The sequence below is a fragment of the Larus michahellis genome, chromosome 3 (assembly GCF_964199755.1).
Source record: "Larus michahellis chromosome 3, bLarMic1.1, whole genome shotgun sequence".
Lineage (NCBI taxonomy): Eukaryota > Metazoa > Chordata > Aves > Charadriiformes > Laridae > Larus > Larus michahellis.
The window spans coordinates 61,322,083-61,343,183 of record NC_133898.1 but is presented as its reverse complement, the minus strand read 5'-3'; the positions used below and the strand labels follow the sequence as shown (position 1 = coordinate 61,343,183).

The following is a 21,101-nucleotide window of genomic DNA, read 5'->3' as shown; positions in this document are numbered from 1 at the left end:
CGTCGATTCTCCTTGCCTACGTCCCCTTTGAGAAGAACAGCATCTTCATAAGCACAGAGACAATGCAGTCTAGGTAAGGCTGAAACACAACTAAATAATATGCAAAACTAAATCTACAAGTATACTGGCTTCTAATAGCTATGTAGAGGGCAAATTATGTTTATATTCACTATCAGCAGCCTAACGGTTGTTGTTTCTCAGTTGACATAAGCAAAGCTCTTTATTTTTCCCTTTATCTAACAGTTTAAAATTACTTCCTTTAATTGTTAATTCCTAATTCACTTAAAAGTCTGACCTCTGGTAACACCCCAACTCCCTGAACATTTTAAAACCAAGATGTTCAAACCAAGTAATTTGTGAGGGAGCGCAGTAAGAAGAAATGGACGTTTTTCTGAAAAAGCCAGGATTATTACTCCATTGGTTGTATAGCTTTTGCAAGCACCAGAATGCTCCAGGAGCAAGAATAACTTACTGCAAGAACACTTCAGTCAGTGAAGGGAAGTAAGGCTGTAAGCACAGCTAGAAGCAGCAAGAACACTTTTGAACTCTCTTTTCATTTTAAGATGGTTACCAAAGAAAAACTGATGTGCTTATTTTTTTAATATTTTTGGACTCTTACGAATCAAACTTTATGTAGTTGTGTGCTGAGACAATACAAGGATAAGGCCAGGAACCACTTTTGTATATACGTTCATTTATTCTTAAGTCCAGAAAGAAATTCATTGTCATTTCTGCAAAACTATGTAATTTAGCAGAAAGCTTATCATAGCTTAACGGGAATTCAAAAACTCAGAGACATTTCTTCAAACATTAGGGTACATATCACACATTTTATTATTTAGTAACAGGTACTTTAATATAGTCTGTAGTCTTTAATATACTCTAGATAGATAGAGGTATATGAACTCTTCTCTTTTTCCTGGGTGAAGAAGGTGATATTTCTTCCCTTTGTCTACAAGTATTTTTCTGGCTGACCAGCTATGAAATTAAACATGTTAAATAATGTGAAATAATGTTAAATAATTTGTTTACAAGCCAGGCCTATTAGCATCTCTGGTGGAAACAAGGTCTATAGTCTCTCTTCTGTTCTTCCTCAGTCCTGCATTAATGCTAATGTGCTTACCTTTAGACATACGGAAATCTCTATCTCCATCTGACACAATTCAGACAAAGGTAGAGCAAAAAAATCTCCTCACTGAGAGCCAGTGAGGAATGCTGGGTCTAAGTGGCAAAGACCAGAAGGAGGAAGGCAGCAGGAGCAGAGGAGAGCTCCAAAAGACACTTGTGACTCATTGCAGGCAACTGGTGGGCAGCTAGACACAGACACAGTTTTCAAGGGGTTCCCCTTTCCTCTTGCAAACAGGCCCTGAGAATGCATGCTTACCATTTTAAAAAATCCTGAGATTTCAAAAAAATACAAAAAGTTGCAGTTGAGGCAGCATTTCTTTTTTTTTTTTTTTTTAATTCCTAGAATACAAATTCAGTGTTTAAGAGGAGTTTCAGGGATTTACAAGTGAACAGGATTACTGTAAGAGGGGAATGATACACAGAACATGAATGAGTGAGGTATTCTATTTCCAAAATGAAAGATAAGATGCAGGACTAGTGTATAAAAGGCATGTCTTCATATTCATGATAAGCATTCAAAGGATATTCACTTATTCTAGTTATAAATTGATGTGTTCGTAACACCCTAAGACAAAGACTCGCTATCTGTAAAATGCTTTGCAGGTGAGAAGAGCTGAATAACTACTACAAAATCTGCAGCTATGGGTATGTATTAAGATAGCAAACGCTATCATAAAAGTAGAGAACACAGAGTTTTGAGGCACAGTGATAAGCTTTCAAAACTGTTACATCAGGATGACAGTCTTCCTTGCGAGTCCAGCAACATGCTACCTTGCAATACTTTGTTGAATAAATAGCAAAAGGAGAAATTAACAAAAATATTGACTAACTGAACGCGTACTTTTAATACCAGTCTGAAAAGCTGCAACTATGCTAACACATGTCACATTTCCATCACTCCCTCATAGCACACAGTGTGTATTCTTGTAGACTAAGTCCAGGCACTACCCCTTCAGTTCCACTACAAAAACCATTTAACCTGTCCAGAAGGTATTTCATCCCCAAGGTAACAGCTGACATCCAAGCTCTGTGTTAAGTGACCTGCAGCTCTCGCTCCCAGTCTCTACTTTGTCTGCTTCTTTCCCATTTAAATCACTGGAAGACTCTTTTAAACTGAATTTCTGATGCCCTTCCTCAGCATTTCTGGGCCCCTCTGTACAAGAGGGACATTGAAGTGCTGGAGCGTGTCCAGAGGAGAGCTACCAGGCTGGTGAGGGGTCTGGAGACCAGGTCATATGAGGAGAGGCTGAGGGAGCTGGGCATGTTTAGCTTGGAGAAGAGGAGGCTGAGGGGAGACCTCACTGCCCTCTACAGCTACCTGAAAGGAGGTTGTAGAGAGGTGGGTGTTGGCCTCTTCTCCCAAGTGAACAATGACAGGACCAGAGGAAAGGGTCTGAAGTTGCGGCAGGGGAGGTTTAGATTAGATATTAGGAAGAACTACTTTACTGAAAGAGTGGTCAGGCACTGGAACAGCCTGCCCAGGGAGGTGGTTGAGTCACCATCCCTAGAGGTATTTAAGAAATGTCTAGATGTGGCATTTCAGGGCATGCTCTAGTGGCAGAGATTGTAGGGGGGGGTTCCTTATGTGTGTATGGTTGGACTCGATGATCTCAAAGGTCCTTTGAAACCGTGAAGATTCTATGATTTGAGGAGAGAGATGCCATTCAGAAATTTGCCTGCATGCTGCCAGCATTTTTATATCCAGTGGGGCTCAAAAGAAACAGAAGACCCGAGAAGTCAACTTTACACGCTGAACTTTATATTTAGCAGTCGGATTCTTTAATGACATTTTTATTAATGACATTCTTGGTGCCCAAACACTGTTAGCACACTTTTGAATGCAAAGCAAACCATGAGTAACTCCACTTTGAAAGCTTTGGAAGTTATTTACACAAGGTAGTGTCGTTCAGAGTACTGTAGCGTGTCACTACCACTGGTGTTTTGGCAAGAAAACCAGCACTTTCTGAATTAATTCATACAATTTGAAAGCATCTTTAAAACACAGGAGAGCCTCATCAAAATACCTCCCAGAAAAAAAAATAAAATCTAGTAAAACACTGCTATCAATACAATTTGTTTAGGTCTGTTCTGAGAAGGGTTTCACCATCTATGGGCTAATCAAGGAAAACAATACAATAAAAATATATCCAGAGGCAGCGATACAAATCAAAGGTGATATCATAAAATTGATCCACTTTGCTATTTAAATCCACTGTGGCTAAGACCTAAAGCTGAAATGCTATTTTAACTGCTTACATACCAGTTAAGCTTTCAAACATTTAATTGAATCAAGGTGCTTCTTGTGTTTTAACAACTGCCAGTGTTCTGTTTTATTCTGAAACAAACTTATGAGATTGATGATCTTAGGGAATCAGAAGTGCTTGAGTTCACAATTTCATAGCTAGCTTAGTCCATGGTAAGAATTTATTTCTGTTTTATCAGAAGTTGGAAAATTAATATTTTCAGAATGACTGAATTCCTGATCCATCCCATTAAAAATGACATGAATAAATAACACTTCTCTTTTAGTAGGCTGATAGACACTGTTGCTAGTGCAACTTAACTGCTCCCATCGTCTCATCTGTCTCCAGAAGTGAAAATGTGTTTCTCCCCTGGTAGTTGCCAGAGGGTTAAAAAAAAAAAAAAAAAAAAAAGAAAAAAGAAAAAAGAAAAAAAGCACTCTGACTGCAAGAGTTAAACCCACAGCACTTCATGTGCTCGCAGTCAACCATGTCAACATCTGGAGCTGGTTGACTTTTCCCCCTAAGGATTTGCAGCACGGTGCTGGATTTTTTCCATGAATTCCCTACATTCTCAATCTCTCAGATGGATGTCACACACAGCCAGCGCCCGCCTCGCAAACTCTACTGGCCACCGAGAGGCTCCAGAGGACTTTGGCCTGTTTTCATTTATTCAATATTTAAGTATTTGGGGCCAAATCGTGCTTTCAGTCACATACACAATACTCTCAGTAGGTTTGCATGAGCATAAACTAACACCGAAGCCATAAGGCTGAAGGCGTATTTTTCAGTTGCCTCTGTTGTATCAAGATTTGCCACAAATACAAATTGTTAAAAAAACCACCTACTGCTCTAAAGCTCACATGACACTGAAACAGGAGAAGGTGATTAAAAAAAAAAGATTAATTTGAACTGAGTGTCCAGGGTATACCAAGCTTCTATTTGTTAAATGTAGTTTTCCCTTAATTGCACAATTCTTCTAATTATTAGCAGAAATGTTTAATGGCAAAGTCAAGAAAGGGTAAAAACTGATAAAAATGGAGAAGCGATAATTAAAAACTAAAACGCAGTCTGAAATAACAACATCTATGAAAAAAACTACACTGAACAGATTTATCTAGAATGAAGTATGTATTTGGAATTATTAATGAAATTGACTATTTTGCAGTGAAAACCTAAAAGCCTTTTTTTGCCTTTTTTTTTTTTTTAATTGCTGGAGTGTAAGAATTGGACGTTATACCACAAATCCTGACTCTTTTTACCTTAAATTTCAGAAGGTTGGTTTTAATAAATCAAACAAACACCCCACTCACTTTGCAGTAACAAAATTAAGCCGAAATACGTCCAGGTGTTACACTTCTAAATTTTTTTTTATTTTTTTTTAACTACAAGATTTCAAGTCTGTGGCACTGCTGCTTCTTGACAATATATTTTGCAAATTCTTCCTTCGTTTCCCTCCCATTCACAATATTTGTTTCCACTTCAATGTACCAAATACTTCTTTCATTGAAAACACTACTTCCTTCCCCCTTCTATTCACTCAATTATTTCCAAGGACTGATTTGTCGTGTTAATTGCAGGGAGGGGTTTCTTTCAGAATAATTAATGAGGAAGGATTTACAGACATTAGTGCATACTAAATTTCACAATGCATACACGCAATTCATAGGTTTTCAAATCGTGTTCTTTTTTCAAAGCGTTAAAAACAAATACCATTAAGTTCTCTAGTACAAGTGGCAACTGAAGAGTTAAGTTTAAAAATTTCACATACTTTTGTGTCCATTTTTAAAAATAGAAAAAAAAAAAAAAAGAGGAAAACATTGCAAAATAGCTGCAATTTTTCATGGCTCAGAATTCCTTAAGCAACGTTCCCCAGAAAAGGACATCATACATAACCTCCTATGAAAGTAACTTAAAAGAAAGCACAATCATTTCCGCTGTGATGCTATAACATTCCTCACAAACCTTTTATTTTTAGAAGTTTTTGCTTTAGCTGGACTTGTCTGCCCCAACCTAGAGACTAACTTCTCAAATTCCAGCAAGGGAAGTTATGCGCTTCATTCATTCAACATTTTGAGATATTTCTTCTTTCATTTCAATGTTTCAAGAAACAGCACTAAAAATCAAAAAATAGTAAAGTTCTTCTAAAGTTGTTTTGTTTGTTTTTAAACCAGAAGAGTCATTAGTCATGGCTTGGATATACAGTTACTATAGTTAAAGAGTCTTCATTAAATGAACTCATAATAATAAACTGCTCTCAAACCAGTCCAGCTGTTCTGCTTGGGAACCAAACCGGTATGCCACAAATATTTATGAAATTTCATGGTTACCCAAGCTGTCCATGTCTCACGTTCAGTGATTTGGTTCCGCTTTTTAAAACAAAATGTATTCACCAAGCATAAGACAGATGCCACACTAGCACTTGGGTATTTGGCGGGGGGGGGGGATCAAAAACAAAATCTGTTTCGCTAGGAACAAGGACAGGATAAGCAATATAGGTCAGTAAGTATTGGGACATTTTGAGAACACCAAATGATTAATGAAAATGCACAATGACAAACAGATTGAAAATTTTCTTTATCAAAACGACTACATAAAGAGTAACATAAGCATCCCAGACAAACTCGCCACAACGGAGATGTAGCTGCATCTGCACGAATTAGACCCAGGATAGCTTAAGATACTCCTGCATAAGGAGAAGTCCCTTCAAAGAAATGGTGACCTGTACTACCAGCTAGATGCAGTTATTGCAAAATGTACTACAGAACCGGTGGTGCTGCAGTGAAAATCCAGGTTTCCATAAGAATTATTAAATAAGGAAAACCTCAAACGATCAAACTGTGCAACCCTATAAAGAGATTGCTTTTGAAAAACAGTTTAACCTTTAATTACTAACAATAAAAGGAAATAAAAAAATAGAGAACCCTTGAGGAAAAAGACTCAGCATGTGATAAGCTCATTAAACATCGAGTTTAATGAAAACCCTATTGTAAACAGCGGTAGGATATCTCCTCCCCTACTAACTGATTCAAATCACGTACAGTCCTCCCCAGGGTCTGCTCCAAACGCAGACAGACTTCTACAGGCTTTGTTGTCAATACCTATTGTAACGCTAAAGTATTTTGCGTGAATAAACCCCCACTATTTGTTGAATTCATTCACTAGCTCTAGCAAATAAGATCTAAGCAAGTAAATAATTATTAATACAACGAAATAAAAAAAGATTTCCTAGATTGCTAAAGACATACATCATCAATCTGAAAGAAATTCTGATGCAAATTAGTTATCTTTAGGAAAAAAGTGGGGTTTATTTATTTAAATTTCATAACGCCACTTTGTTTCGCAGAGAAAGACGTAAGTTTGTGCAAAACTAGCAGTGCAAGATACTGTTTTTTCCCTTTAATTCTTTGCTCATCCAAATACTGTTACCTTTTCAGAAAGCCCCACTAGTTTATGGTGTGAGCTCTCACACTTCAGCGGCTCATGCACTGCTTTCTTAAATAAGATGTACAGAGTTCAATACACACAACATCGGGTTTTTGGTATCACAGGCTGGGATCCCACAGCACATGCATGCATACACACCCCTGCCAGGGTGTGTGTTCATCTCCTCTGGATTTTGCTTCATTAAAATTAAAACAGCTATAGAGTAACAGCTTCGTTTCTCTCATGCAAATATTTTAAAAACTTATAATCGATGCTAACTTCTACACTTCCTTCAATTTCACCAAATTTAGCTCTTAAGAAATTTACCGCATTATTGCTTGATTAATATAAAATAGCATCATCAACACGGTCACTATCTTTTCCTTCTGTTCCTCAATTTCAGACGCTATGTCACATTCCGCCACTGCTGAAGAAAACAAACCTAGTTAGCAGCTTCACACTTATAAAAACCTTGTATTCCAAGTACTGCATCAGCTGTCCGACTGAGGTGGCAAGAAATTTTAAAGTTTCGGCAACCTTAAAAATATTCAAGCCGGACCTTTTAACCCCGAAGGCACCGCCAGGAAACCTGGAGTAAATAAAACAATATTTCCACAGAATTATCGAATTGTCTAGGTTGGAAGGGACCTTTCAGATCACCGAGTCGCCCGAGGAGCGCTCCGGCATGCAGACCACAGCGAGTCACAGAACTGCTGCAGCAGAAAAGTCCCCAGATGTCACACACACACACGCACGCACACGCACCCCAGGCACTAATCAACAGAGAGAAAAATGAACACAAATGAGCGCGCCCGCACGTCGGCAGTGCGGCACTGCCCGGCCTTACCCGCCATGGTGACGGTCCCCAGCATCTCTCACGTTACACTGATCATCAGAAACTTCCTTCTCACGGTCTGCGCGGCGGGGGATGCCCGAGGGGACAGCCAGGGGACAGCCAGCAGAAAGCCAGTCGCCCCGCTCCCGCCTTCCCACCGCCGCGCTCCCGCGCTCCCGCCCCGGGGGCGGCTCCCGGACCGGTCCCGCCCCGCTCCCGGTCCCGCCCGGCGGGGTGCGGGCAGCGCCGGCGGCTCAGCTCTGCTCCTCCCATGGCTGCACTGCTGGCGGTTGAAATCGTTATGCCTCAAAGCATTCGTCTTGGGACTTTCACTTCAAGTATTTATCGTTTCTCCCCCCGCCCCCGGCGAGAGGGGACGCCGGCTCTGCAGCAAGAAACAGCCGCTCCTAAACAGACCGCTCCAGTTCCCACTTTGTAACGCCGCCTTCATGCAGTTTGCCACAAAGCATCCAGACCAAACTACAGATGCCAGTCAAGAGCCCCAAGTAGCTTACCCCTCATAAACATAAAACATATGAAATACTTTTGTTTCTCCATACTGAAACATTTGCTCCTTTCCTTATTAAAAGTCACTTAGGGGTTGGGGTTTTTTTGTTGTTGTTGTTTTGTTTGTTTGGGGTTTTTGGATTGGAATTCTCTACAACCTAATTACTTTATAAATTGTCTCAAATTCTGCTGTCGGAGGTTTCAGAAAGTTACTACTCTGGATACTTGTGCTATAGTAATATTATACTCCAGCAGCTCTTACTGCTAGTAAAAAGGGATGCAATGGGATAAAATGTAAAGGATCAGTATCTGACACATCTGATACAGGTGACCTCCTACTATAGTAACAGTATTACCATGGATTATGTTGGATACTTCCAAAGTTCTGATACACAAATACCTGGGACAGCCATTCACAGCCTTTGTCCGTGGCTCCGATTGCCAGCACCAACACACTTCCCGGTTAATTTAATCCAGTAGTGACTACTTTGATGTGTCTGGATCGTTTCTCAAATGGTCTCCCAAATGTAAGATTCAAATAATGATGACAACAAATCAACCAACTCAAAAAACCTTCAATCAAACATCACTGAAAGCAACTACCTATGTTGCCTCAGTGCTCAGTGTCATGATACCTTATTCCTGATTTTATAGATTTTGCAAACCAGATGAAATAAAGAATGAGTAGGGAACATGAAGTGTAGAGCTAAAATGATTTACTCCTCTATGTGGAGTGATTTCTCTGCATGGAGCATTTAAAAGAGAACTCTTCTCCACCTTTATTTATCTGCCTAAAGACACATGGACCAGACTCTGTGAGGTCCAGAGGGGTGGATATAAACAGTTATGAATATCTGAATATAGTCTTTACTTGAAGAACTATCTTTTCAATGATTGACCAGGCAGGTTTTATTTGTCTCTATGGATGGTGTCATTTTCAGCTACTGTTACCAGAAAATACATGTTGCATCGCCTCCATAAAGGCATTTTTTACTTTGAGAGCAAACCCATAGCATTGTTTCCATTTCATATAAGTTATGCTACCATCTAGGCTTAGTTCCACTGACAACACTAAAATAAATCTGATTCAATCACCAACATCACGCAACCACATGAGATGACATCAAAGGAAAGCAAAGACTTTTCAGACAATCTATTCACATACAAATGCCTAACGCTACCCATGTCCACAACACATCATGCATTTGGTCACATGTAACTATCTGCATTCAAAGGGAGCTTCTCAGCTCTTCTTCATCACGCATCCTAGGAACACAATTTCTGTACAACTGAAACAACAACCCACAATTATTCAACAAAAACTACTTTAATTATTAACATTAAATCCATGCCTTTTTAAAGGCTTTCTCTATTACTTGATCCAGAAGCTGAACGCCAACATGAAATCTGACACTACTTCAAATCATCAGGTATTTTCTCCTCCTTCCTGACTTTGTTTACAGAGTATCATCTCTCCATTCCCATCCGTTTTAGAGTGAAATTTTTAAAGATAAATTTATGAATAAACATAAAAGGATAAAAGGATTTCTGACCAACGAAGGGAGGGACAGGCCTATGCAGCAGAAACTAACACAAGAGGTGGAAATTGAGCTGTTCCTTGAGGAGAATGGTTGAGACTGGCAGCAGGAAGCGGAGGCACCGCAGGGTGCACGGAGGGAAGAGGACCATCCCTATGGGGGAGTGGGTAGCATTCCCTGCCTCCTCCCACCCCCCAACAGCTTCAATCCACAACCCATTTGTTATCTCTGCCATGAAGAAAACTCATCCCAACAGAACAACGCCCTAGAAAAAGCACTTGAGCAACCAAGAGTAACTCATTTGAGTAACTACCTCTTCACTAGGAGACGGCTAGTTGAACCCCATTTCAACTCCTCACTCCATTTAGCATCCGGGCCTCTATGACCTGTCCACTGAACACAGGTTTTTACTTACCATTTGTTCCAGCAGCCTCTGCTTGCTCTCCGGGTGATTCTTGGGGGGGTGAAGCCACCTCTGGCTGCTGCCCGTCCAGCTCCTGAGGTGCCGTAACAGCTCCTGGCTGCTGCGGCTCCTGCGGTGGGGCATCACACTCCAAATTGTCTTCATTAATATCAGGGACTGGTAAACTTGCATCTAAAACCTGCATTGGATGAAAGATAGTAGGGAAGGAGAAAGGAAGGAGGGGAGGAAAAACAAAAATAACTTCAGTATTAGGTCAGGGTTTTTTCCCCACAGAATATTGTCCTTTCATTCTCATTTTGCATCTATACATGCAAGCATTTGGGGAAATAAATACTTCTTTGTTGTATTACACCATTCCAAAATTGTTAACTTTAGTAAATCAAAGTACTTTGTGAGTGAAAAAACAAGACATAACCTGGGACTATTTATTTTACTGTTCATCCACATGAAATACGTGGAAGAAACAAAAGAAACAAGGCTTACAGACAGCGGCCTATAACCTTTTGTAGAAATTGGTTTCTAGCATTCCTTCTAGCATGAAGGAAAACTTCAGGATAATGTGAATCTAGCTGATGGAAAGATATTTTTCATTCTTCAAAACATCTGGCACTATTGCTCTGATATATGGATAAATCCTGTCTACATTACAGCCTTTGGTATCGCTCCTCTGCTGATGTGCTTATCTTACCATCATAAACTATACATCTATAAAGAAACTGAACTGTTCAGGACAGGAAGCAGAATTATATATATATATAAATCCCATGAGGAAATTCTGTGAAACTGGGATTAAACCTGGAATTTTTGTGTTTCAGTTATTAGGGAGAGATTATTCTTACAGGGAGAGCAAAAGCTTTGCAATTCTTTGGGACTCTGCACTATAATATTTGAAGTATTTTTTCTAGATTTCCTAATATGTGTAAAAAAAAAAATCTTTTTCAGCTTCCACATTTGATACATTTTAATTAGATTCAGAATTTGCATAGGCTTGCCATAAAACAAAGGAGATATTTTTTATTTAAGAAGCATGCTTCTGCAAGTATGAAATGTGTCGTGGTCATTAAAAACTACTTCCATACCCTTTAATTATTTGTTTAATTAACTAGCTTTCCAACCAATTGTATTACCTTCCAAGAGAAACCATTTCAACTAATTAACCATGTCTTAAATCTCTATTCCTGAAGCGTAGGTTTGCAGTTCCTCTGGTAGAACAGCAAACCTTAATTACATATCATTGTCTTATTACTCAGCTGTACTCCCAAAATACTGCCATTGAAGCCCTGTTAATTAAGTGAAGGAACCACGGATACATCCCATCTTTCAGTGTAATGTAACATCCAAATGCTTAAAGCACCAAACTGGGATCAGAAAGATGCCACATTCCTGACAATTCTCTTCCAAAACCTACTAAAACAAGCTTTTGAATGGGGAGATCCATGTGTTTATTTTTATTAGCAATTAGCCTGCTGCAACGGAATTTCAAATCAACATACAAAGTGCCAGGCAAATGGCTTTCCTCTTATCATTCACCCCCCTTTTCACACACCGGGCGGGATCCGAGGGAAGCGCCGTACCCCAGCTTTCACAGGCAACGCAGTGTGCATTCAGGTTCCCAATTTTCAGTTCAGAAGCCCTTAATTAAGCCAAATTGTTTCCACCTGGCGTTGCTGCGCTCCTCAAAGCTGCCTTTCACAGCCACATAATCCACCTCACGAAAAAGGACCCCATTCTGCTCTACTGCCAATACCACAGATGGAATAATTTGGCTTCAGAGTTTTCACATGCTGAGACCAGATATTAAATAGAAGAAATACGGAATGGCTCAACACTCAGATTACATTCCTGCTTCTCACATCATCCTTCTCATAAATCTAAAACACAGGAACTCAGGAGGAATAAAAACGCCACACCACCGAACAAAGGCGCGTAAGCTCTGGGAAGCTCTTCTGCAGTTGCACACAGCGTTAACTGAATGGTAATAACCAATTAAAGAATAAAGACAAATGGACGCAGGAAATAACAACCTAATTCTTAAAGGGCTCTGAGACTCTTGGATACAAAGTTTATTAAAGGACAATTATTATTTTTTTTTAAATAATAAATTTTACTCATTCATTCTTGTAAGAAGACTGCTAGACCTGCAAACACAACTACCACCTTAAATTTACTGACTCTTAAGAGCACTTGGCTATCTGAAGATAAATCCATGGATGACTATTTCAAGATGACACCCTTAGAATTAGCACCAACAATTCTTCGGAGTCACAGGAAAGGCAACAGCATTGAATAACTTAGCACTCCTCACTTGATTAAAAAATTTCTGTGCCTTTCTTTACAACTCCCCCTCAGTCAGCAAACCATTTTAAAGCTAGAGTCAGATGTATAGACATACACGTATAGACACATGAAGTCCACCATTTGCCTAAGTGGCAATATGGACCTGCGGACTCTGCAAGGAACCAGGGTACAAAGGGATTAGGTACCCCAATGCAGTACAACTTGTCTCCTTTTTAAACTGAGCCCGGAGCGTTATGATAAAATATTAACTACGGTAACACTTAATATTCCCCCAGCTCCGAATTTATCCTACAGTCGTGATGCATTCAGGAAAGCAGTGACTAAACATCACCCCAAAGATTTGTGACCAAAATTCAGAAGTCACTGGATCTAGCAGATAACCCTTTGGATCTGTGAAACGCTATGACACCTTCCAGTATGGAGAACAGAATGACATGTAAAAACATTACTACATGTAAAACTATAAACAGTTTTACTATGAGCTGGTGTAATTATAATCCCTGTTCACTCTGTAAATAAATGCAGTTTTGAAAGCAGGACATATCAGTCACAACTGAGTAAAAATGGAAATACATGAAAAACCTCAGTATTTTCAAATTTGACCAGACCTGCAGCATAACCCTACCCTGACAGGGAATAGGCACCTCTTTACCTCAGCCTCTTGGGAAAGAGTTTGACGTGATTCTTGACCACAGGAAGACACATTTAGATTTTCAAATCAAGTGTTCTACTTTAAATAACTGAATAATCAAAACTAATAAAACAATAGTATTTTTTGCAAATCAAAATGCACACAAAGGAGAAGAAAATATGCATCTTTGGGGGGCTCCTAATGTGAAGGGAGATGCAACAGCATCAGTAGTAAAAAAAGTTTTGTGTTCTTAGAAAAGTTGCTCAGGCTTTTTATGAGGGTCAGTGCAGTCTGTCCCTTTGCATTAGTCCTCAAAAGAAACTAATTTCAATTTTCACTCACATTAACTGCTTCATTTCTCTGAAGGGATCTAAATTGCAGTTTAGTCCAATTACGTCTAATTTAGTGAACTGTGTTCTCAATTCCATTGAGAATAGTTGCAAAGCTTAGACAAATATAAAGTCAAAGTTTAGAGAGACAGGTGAAAACCTTAAAGACAAAATTAACAATATTAGGAATGTCTTTATTCAGCTCTGTATATTTATCTACAGGTAATGAGGCATTAGAGTTGGCATGTTTATCAACATTTTTCAGGTTTCTGCGGCACACATTCATCACTGTCCTTCGATTTTTAATTAATTTATAAATTTGTTGTCTCATAAATGCAGGAAAAACTGAAGAGAACGGGTTATCCAGTTCACTGATCCTTCAGCATCTTCATTCCGAAAACAAAGGGCCACCAGTGAAGCAAGACTTTGGCTCCTGCCATGCCTCTACTACACATCATGCACATATTTTTTTAAAGATGCACATATTTTTTTAAAGATTTCCCTCATATCCACCAGAAAGGCAGAAGCAAAAGGCGGTCACACATCTAATGAGACTAAAATGCACAGGGCTTGTTGCCCACATCACTCCAACCAACAGTAGCTTCTGCTCTATTTTGCATTACAGCGCTAGGTCCAACTGCTGGACTAAATGCATACAAAATTAAAAATGTATAAAGTAAACTTAACACAGAGAATTACATGAGATACGGATGAACAGAAGGTCCCTGATCTCTCACTATATGTTAGCGCACGCTTCATTCACGTGCTATTCTGGAGGGGCTACCATCACCCAGCTTCTTCCCCCACCAGCAATCACCACCATTCCCAACATTCCTTGTACCAGGCCCGAATCATTCCAGGGATTCCTCACACCAGGGCCAAACACACTAGAGTTAATTTTGCCTCATTCTGTTAATCCTGCGACACTGATTCTACTTTAGATTACTAAAATAGCCAGATCCAGCTGTCTGGACAACTGAGCAAACTAACATAATAGTCTCTAATATTTTTCCTGAAGTTTGATTTTGAAACCTTGGGAAAGCTTGCAGCACTGTTGGTCCGCTCAGGGGGTCTGCTCTTAACACATGCTGCTTCATTAAAAAGATCTTCAAACACCAACATTTGGAAAAAAAATATAATTTAGGTCATTCCAACTCTTTGTTCACAGCAGTTTGTCTTGTTTTGCATTAGCTAAGGCATTAGAAGTTCGTGGGACATTGCAAATTCCAGGTGGAAAAAACATAAGGCCCTTACTCTGTACGGAACATAACAGCATATTTAATTTCAGTACCTTATTTGTGGGTAACATCTCCTGCAGACAAAGTCAAGAGCCTTCTCCTTACCTTTCATTTCCTTGGATCCATCCTCTTCTGTTCTAACTCAGCCTGACTTCATTGTGGCATCTCCTTATGGATGGCTGCCCTCAAAATCCATATAGCTAAGACAAATCTGGCAGGTTTTACTCCCAAATCATCTCCATGATCTCTTTTTGCAACCTGCGAAGGAAGCATTACTCCCAACCTGTCATTCTGGTCCACACCTTAAGCCTGATCTGACCTGAGCTCCTTCCCAGGTCTCGCATCCATCAGCTCCCTGCACAGCAGTCCTGGGACACCACCAAACCTGAGCACCCCCATAGGTACAAGGCATCCAGACGCTAGGGATCAGTTAGAACAAGGACGGAGCACAAAGCAAGTCACTCTTCTTTGAGTAACTACAACCAGGGCTTGCATTTCCAACCAGAAGGACTTTCAAAGACCCGACACTCCTCTTTGCATCTCTTTGACCTCTATCACATCAAACATAGGCTAATTGCCTCAGCTTTCAAAGCGCCAGGACACTCCCTCTGCCACCTCCCTCTTATCTCCTGTATGATGAGGGGGTTATTTCACGCTTTCTTTCGGTGGATCCATGACACCAATTTCCACTGTGCATTTTTTCAATCAAGCGTTTTTACGCTTTCTCCCCAGCCACCCCACAGGCACCGGCAGACCTCCAAGCCTTACCACCAAACTACATCAGGCTCTTCCTTCCTTCCCAGTCGGAAGAGAAGTACTTAAAGAGAATCAGACCCTGTTGAACCAGGAGAACCCTGCAGCCTCCTCATTCAGACCACATGCCTCAAACCGGGGCTTTTAGAGACACAGCCTAGGGACTTTCCTCTGGTACTCGATTAAGCTTAGTTGTACCATCGCTAATGTCGTATTTTCAGGCTGACTCAGCTCCCTCACCAGAACGCAGTTGTTTAAACAGCAGATGTAAGTCTGTCCCAGCTGTTATTTGTCAGGCGCTCAGACAATAAGACACTCTGACATCTCAGCTGGTAACCTCTTTAGAAGAGACAGTTCCAAATATTTACTGTCTAGCAGACACTTGCTCTCATTACAACGCAGGTAGCGTAATCAAGTTACTACTCAGAAATGGGAACTATCCCGAAAACACCATTTGAATGATTTGCTGCTCTGGAGCAGGGGCCCTTGTATACGAGCAAGCCAGGAACTCACCACATGACATTTTAACGCCATCAATTGCTGCAAAAGATTATCTCTGCCAAACCTAGATTTTGCTGCAAGAATAGCTTATTAGCATGCCAGTATTTTTCCCAGATTCTCGCTTTAAAAGTTATTCCCTACACCATTTCAGGTAGCTGCTCCAACCCAGCTCTGCTCCCTCAGCAGGGCCGCAAAGAGAAACCTGTATTTAAAACTGGTACCTCGAGCATCTAAATAAAATGAAAACAGGGGGTTGTTCGCAATTGCTTTAGCCGAGATGCTGGTAGGATGACGCAGCTCTCCTTGCATCGCCCACGTGGCTCATAGCTGCTTTATGTCCCATGGGACCTCGGAGGGTAGCGCACTGGCATCTCTTCCCAGTCTCCCTCCCATGCTCAGCATCCAAATGGGAAGTCGGGCGAGAGGCACGTCACCGCCACAAACAGAGAGGGAGCTCACAAGATGGAGATGCCCAAACCAACCCAGCCATGTGCTGCCACCACCAGAGGAGTCACCCAGCTCCCTGCCCAATCCTGGTCACAAGGCCCTGCCTGCTCCCACATATCTGCCTCTTCTTCTGTCTGAGTCCCAGAGCCAACACACTTTGCTAAATCAGCAGAGAATGACCTTGCCAAAGAAGCTGAAGAGCTTTCTAGAGGGGTAGCTCCTGGAAGGAGCTCACCCAGCGCCAGAAGCAGCAGAGGGGAAGCTGCAGGTGCCCTGGGGAGGAAGCAGAAGCACAGCGCCCATCCCACCAGACACCTCAAAGCATCTGTCAGTCTGGGACACCTGAGGTTTGCCTGCTCTCCTCTTTGAGACTAACAATCTCGTTCCTACTTCTAGCACTATTATTTTTGAAATCTGTTAAATCTTTCTCAGGCCACGCTTCAGTTTTCTGTGCTGCTCAGGGCAGTCTGACAGGGAGGTTTCACAAGCAGACAGGGTCTACTAGCTCATTGTCATGAAAAGTTTTTTTCATTTCCCCTCCTGCCCTGCTGCAGATGCTTGTCTTGTCCTGGGCTCTGGGTCTCAGCTGGGTGTCACAGGAGACAAATGAATTCACTACCACATCAGGGAACTGGCCCAGCAAAAGACCCATCCGTTGTTTCCCGAAGGGTTACCGAGTTTAACCTGCTTACAGAAAGGCAAGGAGGGGTGAGGACCAGACACGGTGCAAAATGAGACTGCATCATCCAGGGTAAGACAGGGAAGAGGGACAGGGGAGGAAGAAAAGGAGGGGGAAAAAAGAGTATTGCTGCTCAAACAGCAAGGAGATAACTCCACCAGATCAGCCTCCTGTGGGACCACACCCTGCCCCTTGTTTTCAACAGGATTTGGGTGTTGATTCACAAATCTGATGAATTCAGTTCAGGCATGTGAATGGATTAGTACCTCCAGGATCTGTCATGCTCCCCTGCGGAGGGAGCTTCCTGCAGCGGGGTGCCTATGCAAGATAAGGAGCAGTCCTCCACTGCCAGTTTAAACCTGGTCTGCTACAGTAAAAAAAAAAGTAATCACCAGTTTCAAGACCCAGTAACATGCTGGGCTGGAAACTCTGGAGCTGCTTTACGCGTAATTCAACTGTGTGAAAGGACGGGGTGAACAGCTGAGGTCCCAACCCCTTAAGCCCAAGGTTAACCAACACCCAAAGGCTCCTAAATATCCCTCACGCTGTAGACCAAGTGTTTTACAGGGTCTCTCACACCTCCTGGGCTGCCCAAGTGAAAAACACGGAACCAACCGTACACTCCCCCTTCCTGCAACTAGGACACCTCAAAAGCTGGTATCTGGCCAAAGAGTCACGTGTGAATAACAAAACAACTTAAAGACGATAAATCTGGCCCTTTCTAGAAGAAAAGGCAAAGAGGTTTTCATCTTGCACAAAAATATGATACAACTATGTCATGAAAGAAACTTGATTAAGTATTTCAAAGTATTTCAACTGACAAAAAAGCACAACTGCTGTGAGATTTCATAACCTACATTAGACTAGTTGCCCAGACAATTTACTTTTGATTGACTTGCCAAGGCTCACTCAAGTTGTATTCCATTAAAGTCAGTTTTCAAAGTTTTTCTTCTAAAAGAGGGGCTCGTGATAAGCGTTTTAATTTGGAAAGCACAAGAAAGAAGACCATCCTTCAAAACGTCCCCATTGTATCTTCTGCAAACAAATTAGCTCTTTGACAGATTTCTCCAGGGGCATTGCAGGATCTGGTAATTTTCAAATTCAAAGGGCTGAAAGGAGTAATGATGAAAAATTGTGTCACAAATCTGCACAAAACTACCTTGCTCTAGTAAGAGCAGACTAAATGAGAAACAAAAAAAAGTATGACTAAACTTCATTAAAACTTTTCTTTTTATTCAATACAATAGAGGCAAAAATAGCTGTTTTAGAAGAACAGTAGTAATACATCTTCTTACAGCAGTGAAATGCTAAAAGAACTTCCCCATCTTTAAACAGTTCTACTTAAATAACAAGATAAAACCTCTTTGAAAACATTTTCCTAAAGAGTGGAAGACATAAATCACAGTATTAGTAACAATAATAATCTGTATTTGAGAACAGCATCAATGGTATTCTCTTTTTTTTGGGTCTTAGTTCCCATAACTGGATAAATACGGCTATGAATGTTATGTCCCTTCCTCTAAGTCACATTATCTTGATTTCTAAACAATCACAGTAGCCAAATGCTTGCCCTCTATAAACTCACTCCTGTCTAAATTTCAGCATCTGAAGTCTAAAATTGCCCAACACAACTGCTAAATATTTTGTTAACCAACACCAATTTCTAACGCTTATTTGGTTAAAAAGAAAATAAAATAAATCTCATTTAATTTAAAGCTCATTCTCAATGCGGTTTTCAAATCCGTCAAAACATGCTCAAGGAGGTCTAGTGGCAGCCGGGAACTATGGGAAATTCAACTTGAAAGTTAAATCTGAACCACAAGGTCAAAGAAACAAAGTCATAACCAGTTCTCAAGCTCCAACACACCCACGCACCAGCTACAGAAACTTCTGAGTGGCCCTGCTCCGAGGACCCAGTCTCTGAAGAGCCTGAAGAAGGGGATCTCGGTATAACGTGGTATTATTTCTCTCCCAACAAACTAACGCCTAACCCCAAAGCGACGCTATGTCAACACGCAGATGCACATAACCTCCCTTTCAGTCCCAGAATCCCCTAAACGCGCCTATTCCAGAGGGATAAATGGCTTCATTCATAATCTATTTTTAAACACCAGACACGTTTTAAAAGAATTTCTTTCAATTCTTCAACGTCTTTATTAAAAATAACACATACCTACAGCTCCTCTACTCCCTACTGGCTGAGAGTTGGCCAGTCACTCCCCCTTCCCCCCCCCCCCCAATGCGGTACGACACCAAGGGAGCACGAAAGCCATGGCTACCAGCCCACGCCGCGGCCACCGCCCCCCACCCCATTTCCCCACCCGCAAAACCGCCGGCCGCGCCTCCCACCTGCATCCCCGGGTGGGGAAGAGCATGGCGGAGGCGGGGGAAGGCTGCGGAGGAGAGCGGCGGGAGCCCCGGGTACCGCAGGACCGCAGTCAGGAGGTTCCTTGGCGCAGACCCCGCCGCGGGTGGGTGCGGTCCTTCTCCCCCCCCAGCTCCCCACGGCCACGCACAAAAGCGGCGGCGGCGGTCGCGGACAACAGCCCGCGCCCCCCGCCCCGCCGCGAGTTTTATGACTGCGGCGCTGGCCGTGTCGCAGTCCCCGTTGCCCGCCCGCCCCGGAGGTTGCCCACGGTTGGCGGCAGGTGCCCGCCAAAGTTTCCCCGGGGCGTGGGTGCTCCCCGCGTGTTCCCCCCCCTCCTCCTCCTCTCCCCGCTTTACCTTGGCGGTCTCGGCTTCTTCTGCCGGTAGCGTCTCCGGGGGGGTGCGGGGGGGCTCAGCGGCGGTGCCGTCCCCGTCCTGCGGGGCGGGCGGCTCGGTGGAGCTGCCGGCGCCCATGGCGCTGCCCGGGCGGGGGCTGGCGGAGGGGAGGGCGGCGGCGGCGGCGCAGCCGGGAATGAAGGAGCCCGGCTGTCCGCAAACTCCTTTAGGGAGCGAGAGGAGGGGAGAGGGGAGGAAAAAAAAAAAAAAAAAAGAAAAAAAGGAAAAGGAAAAAAAAGAGAGAGAGAGAGCGCCAGCGAGGAAAATCACCTCCTCCCCTGGTCCCCCCGCCCGTCTGTCTCTTGCTCCATCACATGAGCAGAGCCCCGGACACGCCTTGCAGCATCAAACCGGGCTGATAAGGAGCGGCCAAGGGGGGCAGCGCCCTGCCCGCCGCTCCGCCGCCGCCGCCCCGCCGGCCGGGGGCCGCTCCCCTCCCGGGCACCGCCGGGCTGGGGGCTCCGCCCGGTCCCCGTCCCTCCGCGGCGGCTCCGCCGAGCTGACTCAGCGCTTCTGCCCCTTCCCCGCCCTCACCGGGGCCGGGACGAGCCGCCGCCCGCCAGCACCCCCGGGGGGGCTCCGGTCCCGGGGCTGTGCCCCCCCGCCCGGCCGCGCTGCCCTGCACCCCCCGCGGGGCTTCAGCCGGCTCCCGGCCCCGGGGGCTCGCTGCCGGGGCCCCAAGCTTTCAGTGCTGTGGGCTTGCAGACCTCGGCCACGCTGGGCCTGTCTGCGAGAGGGACGTCCAGATTTCAGCTGTTTCAGAAGAGTAGGGTCCTATGTCTTGGGCAACTTTGGAGGAAAAAACCCAAAGCCTTTCTTCTCCTTTGTCATGCAGGACAGGTTCCCTTCCATTAATTCATGCCAGGTTACATGGCATAAGCAAGGAAAGCAAAGAACGTGGTAGTTTCCCTCCTCGCCTGGAGCACACAAAGCTGCTTTTCCAATGACACAAAAGCAAGACCAAGGTGTACGCAGGTGTGCTCTTACCCAGTACTTTCCAAAAGTATCAGCAGGGAAATGGCACATACATTAAAATAAATCAACCACAATGTGACAAATGGGTGGCGAACAGATCCATTCACTGTTCTTCGCCGTAAGTATAAAATATTTTTTTCTAAACACGTAAGTCTATCCATCCTCCGTGGAGTTTATTGTTAAAATCAGGTATGATCTGAAGAGTTCATAGTACGTACTATGGAACCATATACAATTTCCTTTAGAACATTTCAACTAGTCCCCCACCCGCCCAAACACCAGTTCATTCAGAATAAAAGCATTCTTTTAAAAATCTATTCTACAAATTGCCTGATTTCCACACACAGGTCAATTTTCTTCCCTAAAAAAATTGAGAGAGATCAAGTCAA

At 42.8% G+C, this 21,101-nt stretch overlaps 1 protein-coding gene across 3 annotated transcripts in view; it reads right to left on the bottom strand.

Annotated features, from left to right (window-relative positions):
- Positions 1-20,158, bottom strand: part of AKAP12 (A-kinase anchoring protein 12) — a 31,164-nt gene extending 11,006 nt beyond the window's left edge. Inside the window, exons 1-2 of one of the 3 annotated variants that reach the window (XM_074580407.1) lie at positions 19,699-20,158; positions 10,090-10,276 (exon numbers count right to left, since the gene is read on the bottom strand). In XM_074580407.1, coding sequence (XP_074436508.1) covers positions 10,090-10,276; positions 19,699-19,815 — 304 coding nt within the window. In that variant the 5' untranslated portion in view covers positions 19,816-20,158. Of the gene's footprint in view, positions 1-7,641; positions 7,815-10,089; positions 10,277-19,323; positions 19,576-19,698 lie in introns of those variants that run through there. The other 2 variants (XM_074580409.1, XM_074580408.1) reach the window with 2 other exon arrangements.
- Between the last annotated feature and the right edge of the window lie 943 nt (positions 20,159-21,101).